General features: G+C 35.9%; 1 protein-coding gene across 1 annotated transcript in view; it reads left to right on the top strand.

Annotated features, from left to right (window-relative positions):
* Window positions 1-14,781, top strand: part of ERICH3 (glutamate rich 3) — a 124,678-nt gene that overhangs the window by 91,014 nt on the left and 18,883 nt on the right. Inside the window, exon 11 of the mRNA XM_090271681.1 lies at window positions 4,923-5,156. Coding sequence (XP_090127807.1) covers window positions 4,923-5,156 — 234 coding nt within the window. The remainder of the gene's footprint in view (window positions 1-4,922; window positions 5,157-14,781) is intronic.

Genomic DNA, 14,781 nt, shown 5'->3' with positions numbered 1-14,781 from the left:
GTTGACATAGGCTTGTGGTCCTAGAGTCTACCTATCTTTTTGTTTTCTTATTCTCGTCTCTTCTCCCCTCCCCACCTCTTCTCTCTCCTCCCCTCCCCTTTTTCTCATTCCCTCCTTTCCTCTATCCCTCCCCTCTTTCTCCTCCCCTTTCTCTTACCCACCCTCCTTCTTTTTCTTCTTCTCTCTCTCACCACACACACACACACACACACACACACACACACACACACACACACACATTCTTAAATATAGTAGTAATAACAACAGTAATAAAAGGGCGAGGCAGTGAACACTGAACCAGGCACTCTCCACACACTATGTCATTTTATTCTTGCCATTTCATGTGGTAGATGTTATTACCACCTCCATTTTGCAGTTGGGAAACAGAGGCTCAGACATACAGAGAAAAAGTGGCAAAACTAGGATTTAAACTGTAGGAGTGGAAAAACTATTTTCCCTCTACCCATCTTAGGTACATTGGCTGGGTCCTTATAAATTAGATTGACAAAAGAGATTAGCAAGGGAAAAAGAAGCGTAAGTTCATTAGTGTGCATATCACACACTCCTGTGGGAGCACTCAGAGCTGAGTAACTCAAAGGAGTGGTTAGAATTTGGGTTTAGATGGCATGTTAACAAAAGAACAATATATTTTTAGTGAAGTGACAAGTCAAGTTCTTATCTTGAGCTTCTAGGGATAGCAAATTTTGGAAAGGCAAATACATAAGGTCTGTCCAGAAGGTATCCAGCCATGTAATATGAAAAATAAAGACATTTATTGAAGAAGCTACAAGAACAAGAAACATTGTACATAGGACAATGACGCTTCAGTCCCCTTCAAAGTAGGCACCTTGGGACCTCACACAGTTCTTCCAATCACCATCAGCTGCCTTGTTGTATTTTCCTGAATCTCACTGATGGACTGAAATCTCTTCCCTTTGGAAGGTGGTTTTAGTTTTGGGAAAAGCCAGAAGTTGCAGGATGCCAAATCTGGGCTGTAATAGGGCTGTTACCTGGATGATTTGATGTTTTGCCAAAAAGCTCTGCACAAGACATGATGCAGGAACAGGAACGTTGTCGTGACGAAGCTGCCAATCTCCAGTTGCTGATAGCTGTGGCCTTCTGCATGATTTGAATAGTTTCCACAGAGGAATAGTCAAGCTTAATGCAAAATTAAGCCATGTGCAATCCCTACTGACTAGTACAGTGAGGTTGTCATTGTTCATGCATGCCCATTCCAATCCACTCTCCTTGGCTGCCAGGTTACATCGATGTCGTGGAAATGATTCTTGTTATATTACCAATGGCTGGACTTTTTCTGAACAGACTTCATATGGGGAACTAATGATTGATAAGTTCTAGTTTTATTGAAGTTTGTTATGTTGATCTCTCTGGTGTATATTTGAAATAATAAGGGTCTAGAATTGCCTCTTATGAATAACCTCTGTACTTCCCACTAAAGAGGCAAAAAAGACACCTTCACAAATTTATGTTCTGCTTTTAGGCAAATGGGGGAAGGCAGAAAGCTTTTCTTATACCTACTACTTCTCAGTAACCTTCAGCTCAAGATAATCCTTATGCCAAAAATGTGTATTTTGGGGTGGCATACTCTGCTACTCTTAAACACATAGGCTTGTCTAATTCAAAGCCCACACTTTCAAACATTGTCCAACCTCCTATTCTGCATAAGCTATCCTTGAATAAGATATGGAGCTCCTTATGCGCCTTTTACACACAGAAGACAAAGCCTGGATTAGAGGAGTGATAGCCATGGGCTGGAATGACCTGTGAAAGAGCTGGCATCAGGAAAAGGCACATCCTTGGTATCTTCTCCCTTACTGCATCTTGTTGCTGCACAAGGGTTTCAGTAATCCAAGAGAGCAATTGCAGAGTTGGTGGACCACTGGGTTCTCTGTTTGTTGTTTATTAGGGAAATATTGTGACTATCTTATAACAGCTTGATCCAGCTACCTCTCTCTCTCCTTGATCCCTTTTTAGGCTAAGAATTTAGAAATATCTATAGCAACAACAACAGCAGAAAGATTAACGAATGGAATGTTTTCTCATTTAACTTTCAAGACATGTAGGTTTATTAAAGCCATGTTCAGTAGAGGCTTTTTACTTTCTTCATTTATTTTCTCTTAAACCAACATGGCCAGTACTGTGAGTAGCATACTTTAGGTCTATAGTACAGTTTTCCAAGATCTTTCTTCTGTGTTGGCTGGTTAATGGACTTTAATTGCACATTTCCATTAAAAAGAAAGAAAGAAAGAAGCAGCAGCAGCTAGGCTTCAGCTCTCTGCAGAGCAGTCACTGATGGGAAGGGCAGTGAGAAGCTGGAGTGGAGGTCAGTGAGGGTGGGGTGCAGGTGAGTTGGTGTTGACCTCGTTTTGACTCGCTTCCTCATTAGTGAGGATGGTAAACAGCAAACTAATTAAATTCTTAGAAAGAATGAAGATACGATGAGGGAGAAAAAGAAATCATGACGAGGAATCCAGAAAGCATGCCACCAATCCATTCATATGGAAAACACACCAGTAGATAACACAAGGGAGGTGTGCTTTGAGCTATAATGCTCATAGAGTGATATGTGGTTAATAGAAGGCTGCTATTTAAGTGTGATGATAGTGGTGGGTAAAATAAAACCAGGCCAGCCTTAAATTTCATACTTCGGGTAAAAAAACACAGAAGCTCCTGAAAAATAGGGTGCAGGGACTCTTGTAGTTCACTCCATGTTCCTTCAATTTTATTCTCTGTTTCAATAACACAATTATAATTGTGTTCTAATTATGGACACTGTACATCTCCAATTTTAATCAGGTGCTTCCGTTAAAGTGTATAGAACACATACTGTGTGTAATTTCTCTTGCCCTATGGCCAGGCCCTGCCACCCCCAATCACAATCACTGTTACCATTAATGCCTAATACTTACTAGGCACATACTGGCTGTGGCACTGTACTAAGTATGTTCCAGGGTTTATTGCTTTTAATGCCACGGCTTTGTGGGGAAGATTGTTTAAGTCACACTCCTAGTGAGTGTTTAAACTGGGACTTGGACTCATGACTGCCTTCCTCCAAAAGCCTCACATTTCCCCATTGGTGAAATTAATACTATCTGATACTATTGATGGAATTACAGCAATTCACTCATGTTCTGTCTAGCCTCCTACTTATCCTGTGACCGGGAGTAAATATCTATAATGTGATATTTATTTGTATTTCTCCCTGTGTGTGTATTTTGTGGCTAGCCTAAACTCCCCCTTTTATGAAGTTTTCTGTAATGTCCAAATAAATGACTTTCTTCTCTTCCGTTGCACTGGTTTGACAGCATTTCACATAATTAATGGAATCCTGTATAATCATCCATTGCAATCGAGCCCAGTAGTGTTGAAACAGACATTACTGGGGTCCATGTATACAAACTCCTATGAGTACAATATCTCTTCTATAAATACGTCTTATTTTCTCAGCAAAAGTTGGAGGTTCCTTGATGGCAAGGATTGTGTTACTGTAGCATTTTACATCTTCTAGCTTTATCCTCTTCCACATATAGGCTTATTAATTGATAACTAACTGGACCAAGTGAAGCATTATCCTATTAGTTGACCTAAAAATTTATTCCAAACCTTTATTTGTTTTTATTACATTTCCTGTTTCATGCAATATAAACCAAATTCTTCATTTTCTTGCTTTATAGTTCTGTTTTACTGATACTAATTTTAATTTATTGTTCTTCAGATTAAATCTTTCCATGAAAACAATCTTGCGATGAATTCTTTTTGCCTTTATTTTTGAAAGTTTCTGACTTCACTTTTCCTCTGACATCTTCCTCCCACAGCCTCTGCATTAACAAAGCTTTCTTCATAGGCATAGGGCATGCATTTCTAAATTAAGTTTCTTTCATCGGACAGGGTGAATAGATCTTAAGTAATTACCCAAGAGGCCCCCACCACTGGAAAAGGAACCAGAATATTTAATAATTAAAACATACAAAAAGAGGGGAAACTTTATTTTCCCTATAATTTTCATTTTAAAGAAAATTGTTTATTTGTTTAATTGGTTCTGCATGAAATCCTTCTGCTCTCTATCCTTGGTATGTTGTCACTTCAAGATTGTTAGTTTTTGGTGAAAGAAAAAGGGTAACAATTAAATATGAAAGGTGAAAATTTATAACCATGAGGGACAGCTGGAGTTTATATGATGTGACAATTTTCTTTTTCTGCTACAGATTTGTTGCGCCTCTCGAGGGAATGAAGCAAATTTGTGACTGTGACAGTAATATTCTATTTTATACTAATTTTTACCCTTGGAATATAATTATTTCATTGATTGTAAGGATGAATAATGCATATGATCACAGTCCTGGCCTAGGTATAGGAACTTCCTAATGACTTTTTTTGATGTCCATTTGGTTCTCAAAGAAAGTACTTTACACAGTGTTACTTCTCAGGGCCTTTGACTTGATTAATTAAATTTTTCCACTTCACTATTCATTAACTTGATATCCAAATATTTTGAATATTTTTCATATGTAATATGACCTCAGTAGATCTCCAAATTAACTTTCATTATTATGTTCCTGTTCTCTTCATTTTTAATTTATTTCTAATTTATTGTTTTCTATCAAGTTCTTCTCTTGTCCATTCTGGTTATTGTTAGATGATGATGTCCTTTGTAAATGAATTCCTATTAGGTTTCAGACTTGTCATTTGGAGCTTCATTTTTTTTGTGCTCTTGTGTATGTAACTGATTGCAATCTTTGGTCATTCCCTGTTAGTTTTCCACTTTCACTAATTATGTAAAAAAGAAGTGAAGAAAGACGCAGAGAAAAGAGGATAATGAAGTCAAAGTTCTCATTAAAGTGAAATGGGTTAAGTATAGGGATTCTATGTTCATTCTCATAGTGGAGATTTTCTTTTCTCAGAATATGAAGAAGATTTTGAAGTAGATGAGGAGAAACAAGATGAGAAAGCCAATAAAGGACAGGCTGATGATCAAATGAATGAAATGTCGAAGTCACCCTCAGAGAATGAAAAAGATAATTTAGACCCTGTAAAGGAAAGTGAAACCTTGTCCCGGAAGGCACCAGATGCTGATGGCAATGTGGAAGATGAGGGTGATGAATGCTCTGAGAATGAATTGGAAGAGGATAAACAAGGCAAGTCATTTAGCTTATCACATGACATAGACTATTAACAAGTGTGCATACTATTTTTATTTTCCTTATACTTAATGAGATAATCTTTTAAGGGAAGGGGATATTTAGAGCATGGTTTTATAACTAGAGGATGCTGATCAGTCTTCTGTAGATATCCACATTATGGAGTCACTCTTTAATCTTTCCTCTTTTCTTAGTTTGGTAAAATTTTTCAGCAGGATGTCAAGTAAAACTTGTAGTGACACATCTTCTGTTTATTTAGAAAATTATTATTATTTTTTAATCCTAAACTATCCCTCCTTACACGAACACACACATGCACACACACTGGTGTGCACACACACACCCTTTTGTGGCTTTGAAAAAATGAAAAGTGGTTTGTACTCAATTAAAGGAAAAGTTGAAGATTCCTGTCTTAGTTTCATGGTTTTTTTTCCCTCAACTTACCTTGAACACAAGATGTGTATTAGTTATATGAAAGGGTTATCTCTCTTGGCAAAGGTGGCCTCTGCACCATCTTAAAGCCTAAAATAACAGGAAAAACACAGATCTTTTCACATAGAGAAAGAAACCCTCATCATCTGAGATAGATCTCAAAAATTTAAGACCTTTTAAAAGACTTTAATTCACCTAAATAATGTCCAATCAAAGGAGCCCATTTACTTTAAACTAGAGAATGAAGTCATGTTATGATGTTTTGAATTACTCTTCATTTTCCCCATTCTTTTCACCTCTCAATTTTTTGTCTGTATAAAATCTCAAAATTTTGACTTTAAGGACTCTATTAGGATACTATACTATGAGATTAAATTAAGTAATCAAGTAATTATCCAAACAAATATTTATAGTTCTGCTCTCTTCAAGAAAGAATTCAAGCAAAACTATTCTAAAATTTCATGCACACAAATACAGGTGATAAGATAAAGAACAGAATTAGAGTAAAAAAGAAGATGATTTTACTAGAAATCATAGATAAGATCATGACTATGCTTGAACTAAACATTTAATCCTAAACTTTCTGACAAAGTAGAGTGAAGCACAAAGTGAACATTTAGAATGCTACCTATCAGTAAACTTGAAAACAAGATTTCCTCCAATTTTTATTAGAGTTCAAAGAACCAGTCAAGATTAAAGGTCAAGCACTGATATACTTTTTGTAAAGTCTTAAACTAGGCCTTTACTAGAAATTCTCTTAATACTTACATTTTATGTTTCTACATTTGCCTAATATATAAGTTCTTTTCTCAATTTGAATGTGAATATTAGATTTAAGTTTATAGTCCTATATGACATAGAGAAAGTTAGAAATTCTATGGATAAGTGATGTTATTTGACTCATTTTAAAGAAACTAAACAAGTGACTTGAACATGGAAAAGGGTTGAAATGTGTTTACATATAAATGTAATTGGTTCAAAATACAAAGGACTCAATTTTTAATTTCTTCAGTAATGGTGGGAAATTATCAAGTGTTCGTTTCATAAAGGCTCAGTACATTCATTTAGTATGAGGTCAACTGGAATTATTTTTTTGCTACACAATCACCTAGCTTTCTTGGGATCAAATGGATTTTTTCTGAGATAAAGTTTTGTTTTCTTTTCTTACATTCAAGAAGAGGATGTAGGTAGTCCTTGGGTCTTCCTTGGAAGGAAAACTTTAAACATTTAAACCTGTAATTATCAGATAACTGGCAAAGATATATAAGCTTTAACACTGAATACTGTTTGCATATAAGTAATTGGAACCTTGTATTTGGAAAGCCATTCTATAGATATTGTTTATTAAGATTGTATTTTGTGCTAAGCATTGTGCTTAATATTTTAAATGAATTATCTGATTTAACCCAAACAACCTGGAATAGCAGTCACTCTTTCTTTTTATCTCTTTTTTACAAGTAAATAAACTTGAAAGTGGTGAGATTAAGTAATTCACACAGCCAATAAGTGGTGGAGCCAAGACACAAATATTAGCCAACTTCAGAGCCTGGATTTTGAAAAAAAAATACAATGTTTTCCAAATCAGAAAATCTCTGCTTATCTAAAATTAAGTGACCCCCCCCCCCAATTAAAGGATTATGTTTCCTTAAGAATAAACATTTTGGTGGTCTTTATCTTGAGCTCTTTATGTTATCCTGTTCTTTAGCCTTTATATATATATGTATATATATATATATTTTTTTGTTTGTTTGTTTTTAAACAGAGGAAATATAAATGGACATTTTCTAATTTTACCCAAGTTTATCTTTCTCTTCCCTGGATGGACTTTCCAATCTATTCCCAGACCTTTTATTCCATTCCAGATCATTCCCCTCCTCTTCTTCCTCTTCTACTTTGGGAAACCTCACTGAGGTCTTTATCTTACGAAACTGTCATTCAGTAGTTCATTTTTCATTTACTGTTTGTGTGTTAAATTTTGCTCCTCAAGGTGATTATACAAGTTAATAACACACAAATTAATTATTCTATGAAATCTAGGATTGTGTGTTATCTGTCTTTTTCCTCACAGGAGTGATTACTAAAGGAAATTTGGTAAATGTTAAGCAATTACTTGATTTTTTTAACACCCAGAATATTGAGGTACTTTTGTTAGTGCTATACTACTTAGTTACATTTGTTATATGATTGTTATTAGAATTTTATTCAATCTTTGCTGCATTATATAGATATAGAATATAGAGCACTTTAAAAAAGATATGTAGTGAAAGCTATTAGAACATGTAAAATCTAGTCCATAAGTATTGACGGATTTAAGATCCAATAATTAAACTGGTTAATGATTTTATTTTGTTGTTATTATGCTATTTTTCTAGAGCTCCTTTGCATCTTTGGTATTTGCCTAAAAACTTTGACATTATTCTGAAATGAAAGATCATTGTTTATTACTCTTCCTTTTCTCCAGTCCAGGATTATTTATTTTTCCACCCCTTTATTTTGTTAACCTGAACTTATGTTATTTAAAACATGCATTTTAGTGTGTGGAATATCAGAATTATATATTTAATCCAGCAAGCAAGTAGCATGTATTAAAAATGATAATGGCAGGATAGATTCCTTGGAACACTTTGTTGAAAAGGCAGACCTAATTTTGTCTTCAAAAGCATAGGAAGTGTATTGTGACCACTGAATCCCAGACACTAGTACATCCCTTTTATTGACATGATTAAGACTCTTGCTCTTAGTATTTGGATGTGTTTCATTTGAACCTGACCTGCACCTGTTCCCAGAGGGCAAACAATTGCCCAGACTGTCACTCCTATGACAAGTTGGCCCCATTTAAACTGCCAGCCAACAATTGTGTTACCCGTCTTGATGAATACACTGTGCTGAAGACCCCGGGAGTGATAGAGTGCTGGGGACTGAGAGCTGACTCAGAAAAGACCCTGGTTTAGGAGTGATGTGTGAGACTTCCCATCATTTAAAAAAGAAAGACAGCCTCCTTTTCTCTGCATTTATGTTAGCAACTCCAGGTGCTAATTTGCCAGTTGAAAATATATTGTTTTAGATGAATGTTATAAGGTTGAGGGAAAAGTGTCATGTCACTGAGAGTATACTTTCACTCTTCTATGGACAGTTTGGATGATAGTGCCTGTGAGTAAGAGGGAAAGACTAAGTAGTTCCTTATAAGAAAGAGTTGAGAGGGGATAGAGTAGGGAGACAAAATTTGTTCCCAGAATACAAAGAAAAGAACTTAAAATTAAAGCAAAGTTTTTTTCTAATGAAAAAGATAACATTTCCCTTCTGCTATTTTCCAGTCTGTTGATAGAGTAGACTGAATAGAAATGTAAAATCCTAGAGTCACAAAAATATTCTGTGTACTTGATGTATAGACTGCAAGAATCTCTTTCCATTTCTTGGCTTATGGGTTTGAAAAGGTGCCTATGAGAGAAGACAGCTCCTTCTATGTGAAAGTATGCATGCCTTAAAGCAACATTGTGTGAACTTCAGTGTAACTTGTCTGCTCCTAGGGCCATAAAAGTTTAAGGGAAGATTGTAGGAGGTCTTCTGGCCAAAGTCTATATGTGTGGTTTTTGCATGATTAGTCAACCTTAAATTTTTCTTAATGGTAAGAATTTCTTAATCTGTATTTTCTTTTCAATTGTTGAAGTAGAAAGTCATGGTAAATATTTAAATGCAACAGCATCTTTTAGTTCACATAATATACTTTTTCATGAGATATTTCTTTGTAATTTTGGATCTACTTTGTACATAGCAAATACACTGCCCAGACACCCAGTAGAATCTTGTGGAATGCAAGGCTGATTGACTAGATTAACAAATAAATGTAAAAAGTGTTAAACAGTAGTACAATGATTTGATTATATTTTCAGTATTTTAAGTGTTTGTTTTAATGTTTACAAAGAAAAATTACAGGTAAATATGAAGGAACTTTTAAACATTTTTTTCCTTTTCTTCCTGCTTTTTTGACATTTACCTATAGATATTTATTCTTACAAGGTAATGTATATATTTGTATCATTGATGAGATGAGTAATGAATGATCAATAGGAGGACATATGCTCTCCCGTCACACAAATAACTAGTTAGTATTCATAGATGGAATTTTATAATTTCTACTTGTATATTCATTAAATGTACATTCACTTGACAATATTTATTGAGTGCAAAGCACTTGTCTAATTAGGTATTATTGTACATGAAAATACTGACTGAACCACAATATCTAATATAAAATATAAATTATTTTTATGGACATGAATATAATTAAGATAAAAGTATTAATACAAGTAACAGTGTAAATATAAATTGATGTGTCATAGTTAATTTGAAGAAAATAAGAGCAGCCTTTATGCAGATTTTGCTGTGAACCCTTGGAATAAGGAATGGGAAAAAGAGGCACAATTTATATTAGAGTGTAGAAGAGTATTGAGCCCACTGAGTTGAGATACATGGTATGTCATTTGGGTGATCTAAATGCTTAACTGAATTTACTTATTTGAGTGTGTGCACTGAAATCAAGGTGTCTGTATGGGCTTCAAGCTAGTAAACCAAAAACAAAGTAGTTAAAATTAGGACGCTGATGGAGGAAATGGTGAATTTAAACTGTGGTTAAATTTAAACTGTGGTAAAAACAAGGTACATGCTAGGGGGTGAAGAAATCATTGAAAACTAAGGTCAGTACATGTAATTGGTTCAAAACAGACAATATGACTTTGTAATTTAATAAAAATATAATAGCAGCTTCTGCTAGAGCTATCCTTGGTCACCATTAGAATAAACAAACACCTTAACAAGCATTGTGCTCATGCAAAAGGGAGCAATGTCCATGTGGAGTGGGGAAGCAGAGATCTGGCCTGTCTTTCCTCTGCTGTATCTTCAATAGCAAGATAATTGCTTGACACATAGGAAGTATTCAACTTGTATTTAGTGAGTGAATCTATGTAAATGGCTAGGAAGGTGAAGTATAACTCAGCCTCAGTTCCAAAAAGGGAAAGAAGAGTTTATCCTGAATATGCTGATCAGGAGTGGTAAAGACTGTGAATATCTGTGTGGTTGGTGCCTTTGGTCAGGTATACAATGTCTATCTAGAAGGTATCTAGTCATGTACTATGAAAAATAGAGACACTAATTGAAGAAGACACAAGATACAAGAAACATTGTACACAGGACTATGATGCCTCAGTCTCCTTCCAAGAAGGCACATTGGGACCTCACACAGTTCTCCCAGTTGCCATCAGCTACCCCATCATATTTTCCTGAATCTCATTGATGGTCTGAAATATCTTCCCTTTCAAAGGTAATTTTAGTTTTGGGAAAAGCCAGGAGTTGCAGAGTGCCAAACCTGGGTGATTTGATGTTTCACCCAAAAACTGCATGAGATGTGAAACATGAGCATACACGTTGTCATGATGAGGCTGCTAGTCAGCAATTGCCCATAGCTGCGGCCTTCTGAATCATCAGAATAGTTTCTATGGAGGAATGTTTAAGCTTAATGCAAAATCTGATGCAGATTAATTGCTCTACTCGCTCAGTCATTTTGAATGCCAATGCCATGGCCACACATTACACTCAATGGCATCTGCCACCCCCCTGACTAGTACAGTAAAGTCATCATTGTTCACACATACACATTCCAGTCCACTCTCTTTGGCTGCCAGTTTATATTGATGTCGTTCAAATTGTTCTCATTATATTAATAATTGCTAGACTTTTTCTGGAGAGAACTTGTCATATATCAAGTTGAGTAGATAAGGAAGTATCCACAATGGAGATTACTGTTGTGTGTGCATGTGCGCATGTTATGTTTTTATAATTTTTTGATTATCCACACAGTATTAAGTTATAAGTAACTAAATAAATGACACACATCTAGTATCATGGTCAGTAATATAAGTAATAATGTTTTTATTTATAAGTATATTTCATTGATTATGTTGTTACAGTAGTCCCAATTTTTTCCCCTTTGTTCCCCTCTTCCCAGTACCCCTCTTAACTTCAGCAATCCCACCCTCCTTAGTTCATGTCCATGGTCATGCATATAAGTTTTTGGCTTCACCCTTTCCTACATCATTCTTAACTTCTCCTGTCTATTTTTACCAAACAATTATGCTTCTTAATCCCTGCACCATTTCCCCATTTCTCCCCCTCCCCTCTCCCAGCTGATAACCCTCCAAATGATCCCCATACCTATGATTCTGTTCCTATTCTGGTTTGCTTAGTTGGATTTTGTTTTTATTTTTTAGATTCAGTTGTTGATAGTTGGGAGTTTGTTGTCATTTTAATGTTCATAATTTTGATCTTTTTCTGAAGTAAATCCCTTAACATTTCATACAATAATAGCTTGGTGATGATGAAGTCCTTTAGCTTGACCTTATCTGGGAAGCATTTCATCTGCCCTTCCATTCTAAATGATAGCTTTGCTGGATAGACTACTCTTGGTTGTAGGTCCTTGTGTTTTATCACTTTGAATACTTCTTGCTAGTCCCTTCTTGCCTGCAAAGTTCTTTTTGAGAAATCAGCTGATAGTCTTATAGGCACCCTTTTGTAGGTAACTCTCTGCTTTTCTCTTGCTGCTTTTAAGATTCTCTCTTTATCTTGAACCTTTGTCATTTTAATTATGATGTGTCTTGGTGTGGTCCTTTTTGAGTGTAGCTTGTTTGGGACTCTCTGTGCTTCCTGAACTTGCATGTCTATTTCCTTCACCAAATTTGGAGTGTTTTCCTTCATCATTTTCTCACATAAGTTTTCAATTTCTTGCTTTTCCTCTCCTTCCGGCATGCCTATGGTTTGGATGTTGGCACGTTTTAAGTTGTCTCAGAGGTTCCTAAGCCTCTCCTCATTTTTTTCAATTCTTGCTTTCTCATTCTGTACTGGTTGACTATTCTTTTCTTCCTTATGTTCCAAACAATTTATTTGAACCCAGTTTCCTTTCCTCCACCATTGGTTTTGTGTGGATTTTCCTTTGTTTCATTTAACATAGCCTTCACAACACCGGCAACTCCTGCAGCGCACCTGAAGCCAAGCTGTATTGACTCCGTCTTTCCCTTGGACCCTTCAGCTGCGAAGAGAGGGGGGGTCTGCTGCATGGGCAACAGCAGACCCTCCATATCACCCTGCCCAGGCTCTGTAGCTTCAGCTTCACTGGAGAGGACACTCCAGCGTCATCGCAAGATGTCGACTTAACACGGGAGGAGACAGATACCGTGTCACTCCCGAGTCGGACTGCACAGCCATTCTCGGCGGTGCAGATAGACTCTTAAGAAGCTACACCATCGTCTCTCGAGACGGACGGCTGCCGACGACGACGACTTCTTCCCTTATGTGTTTGCTGTACTTAAGCATATCTATCAAGCCTGTGAGCATCTTTATCACCAGTGTTTTGAACTCTGCGTCTATTAGGTCAGCTATCTCCTGATTTGTTAGGTTGGTTATCTCCTCGTCACTTAGTTCTCCCACTGGAAACTTGATTTATTTCCTTTTTTGGGCCATAATTCTCTGTCTCCTCATTTTTTAAAAAATTATTTACTTATTTGTTTGTTTCTTTATTTCTTTATTTATTTTTAGAGAGAGGGGAAAAGAGAAAGAAAGGGAGAGAAACATCACTGTGTGATTGCCTCTCACTCTCACCCCCAACTGGGAACCTGACGTGCAACCTAGTAATGTGTCCTGACTGGGAATTGAACCAGTGACACTTGGCTCACAGGCTGACGCTCAATCCACTGAGTCACAGCAGCCAGGTGTCTCCTCATCTTGATAGGCTCCTGTGTTTGTTTGCCTCTGTGTCTTAGGTAGAACAGTCACTCCTGTTACATTGTAAGGGGTAGAGCCTTACATATATTTGTAATAACAGTTTTGACAGCTACCTTTTGCTTTATATTCATGGTCTGAGTGTTTCCAATGGACTGGGTTTTCTAGAGTAGTGAAAAAATTAAGAATGTCCACCAGATATATGAAATGGAGGACAGACTATGAATTCTGAGTTCTGATGTTTTGAAGAGAACTATTTTTCATTTGTCATCCTTGGGTGGGAACAGTGGCAAGTTAGCTAAGAGAAATAGTAGTGGGTCTATAATAATAGATTCTTTCTGTTTCAAGGCCATTTGGCATGTGGAGGTGTCTTAGTTTTACTAAAGTAGGTCATTACACAAAAAGTACTTTACAAATATTGCTACTTTATAGCTAATGCACATTAGGTATTATTTAACTACTCTGGGCCTTATGTTCTAGAAGATCTAGAACACTCTATAAAAATAAAATAACTCTTCCATGGGATTAAATAAGATGCTTATAAAATGTTTACTTGATTCTTTGGTACATAATTATGATCAAGGTTTATCTTTTTTTCATCAAAAATGGTAACAGCAATTCTACTCTTAATAAAATTTACAGGGTGAAATTACAAGAAAGAAACTTAATAGAATATACTTAACATGTATAATTTTATAGAGGGGAAAATGAAAGTCATAAAGAAATGATTCTTTGATTTGATTAGGTTATATTTTTGTTATGTAATTTCTACAATGACTTATGGAAAGCAAGTAGAATAACCCTTATTTTACAGCCAAGCCATTAGAGAAATTAAGCAGTATAACCAAAATCAAAGCTAATAAGTAACTGAGTTAAACTTTGAAACACCTAGGTTTGTGTTACAGAAAAAAAAAAAAAATTCTTTCTCTCTGTCTCATGTTGTGTATAACAGTGGTGATGCAGAAAAAGGAAGTTATCAATGGCGTGAAAAGGGAAGATAGTGACAGACTTAGTAACTGACCGAATGGAGAGACAAAAATCAGAGATCCTGATTAGGACATGGGATGGGAGCACCAAACTTGCTGGCTTTGGCCAAGGCCTCAAACAACAAGTACAAATCATTTCTTTACCATGAAGACCAAGAGCAATATGGAGGGAACACTGGAGAGACAAATGGAATCTGTCTGGGAGGCAGAATTGATTACCAACATGCCTCTGAGATCAATTTTTTTCTCCTAATGACAAATATTTACATATGTGCCCTCAATGTTCTTTTATATACAAAGCTACTTCATATAAAACTTGCTCTTATTTCCCAGAGAACAAATAAAATTAGTGTTGAAAATACAATTCCATGGCCTAAAAGTATTTTGAGCTTTTTTTGTAGGCAAAGTCTTGCCCCAGTGTCTGTATGAAAATGAGA

Source organism: Furipterus horrens, unplaced genomic scaffold (genome assembly GCF_987537825.1).
Source record: "Furipterus horrens unplaced genomic scaffold, mFurHor1.1.pri manual_scaffold_3, whole genome shotgun sequence".
Lineage (NCBI taxonomy): Eukaryota > Metazoa > Chordata > Mammalia > Chiroptera > Furipteridae > Furipterus > Furipterus horrens.
Note: the sequence above shows the minus strand (reverse complement) of the source record. Positions and strands in the feature narration are given on the sequence as shown.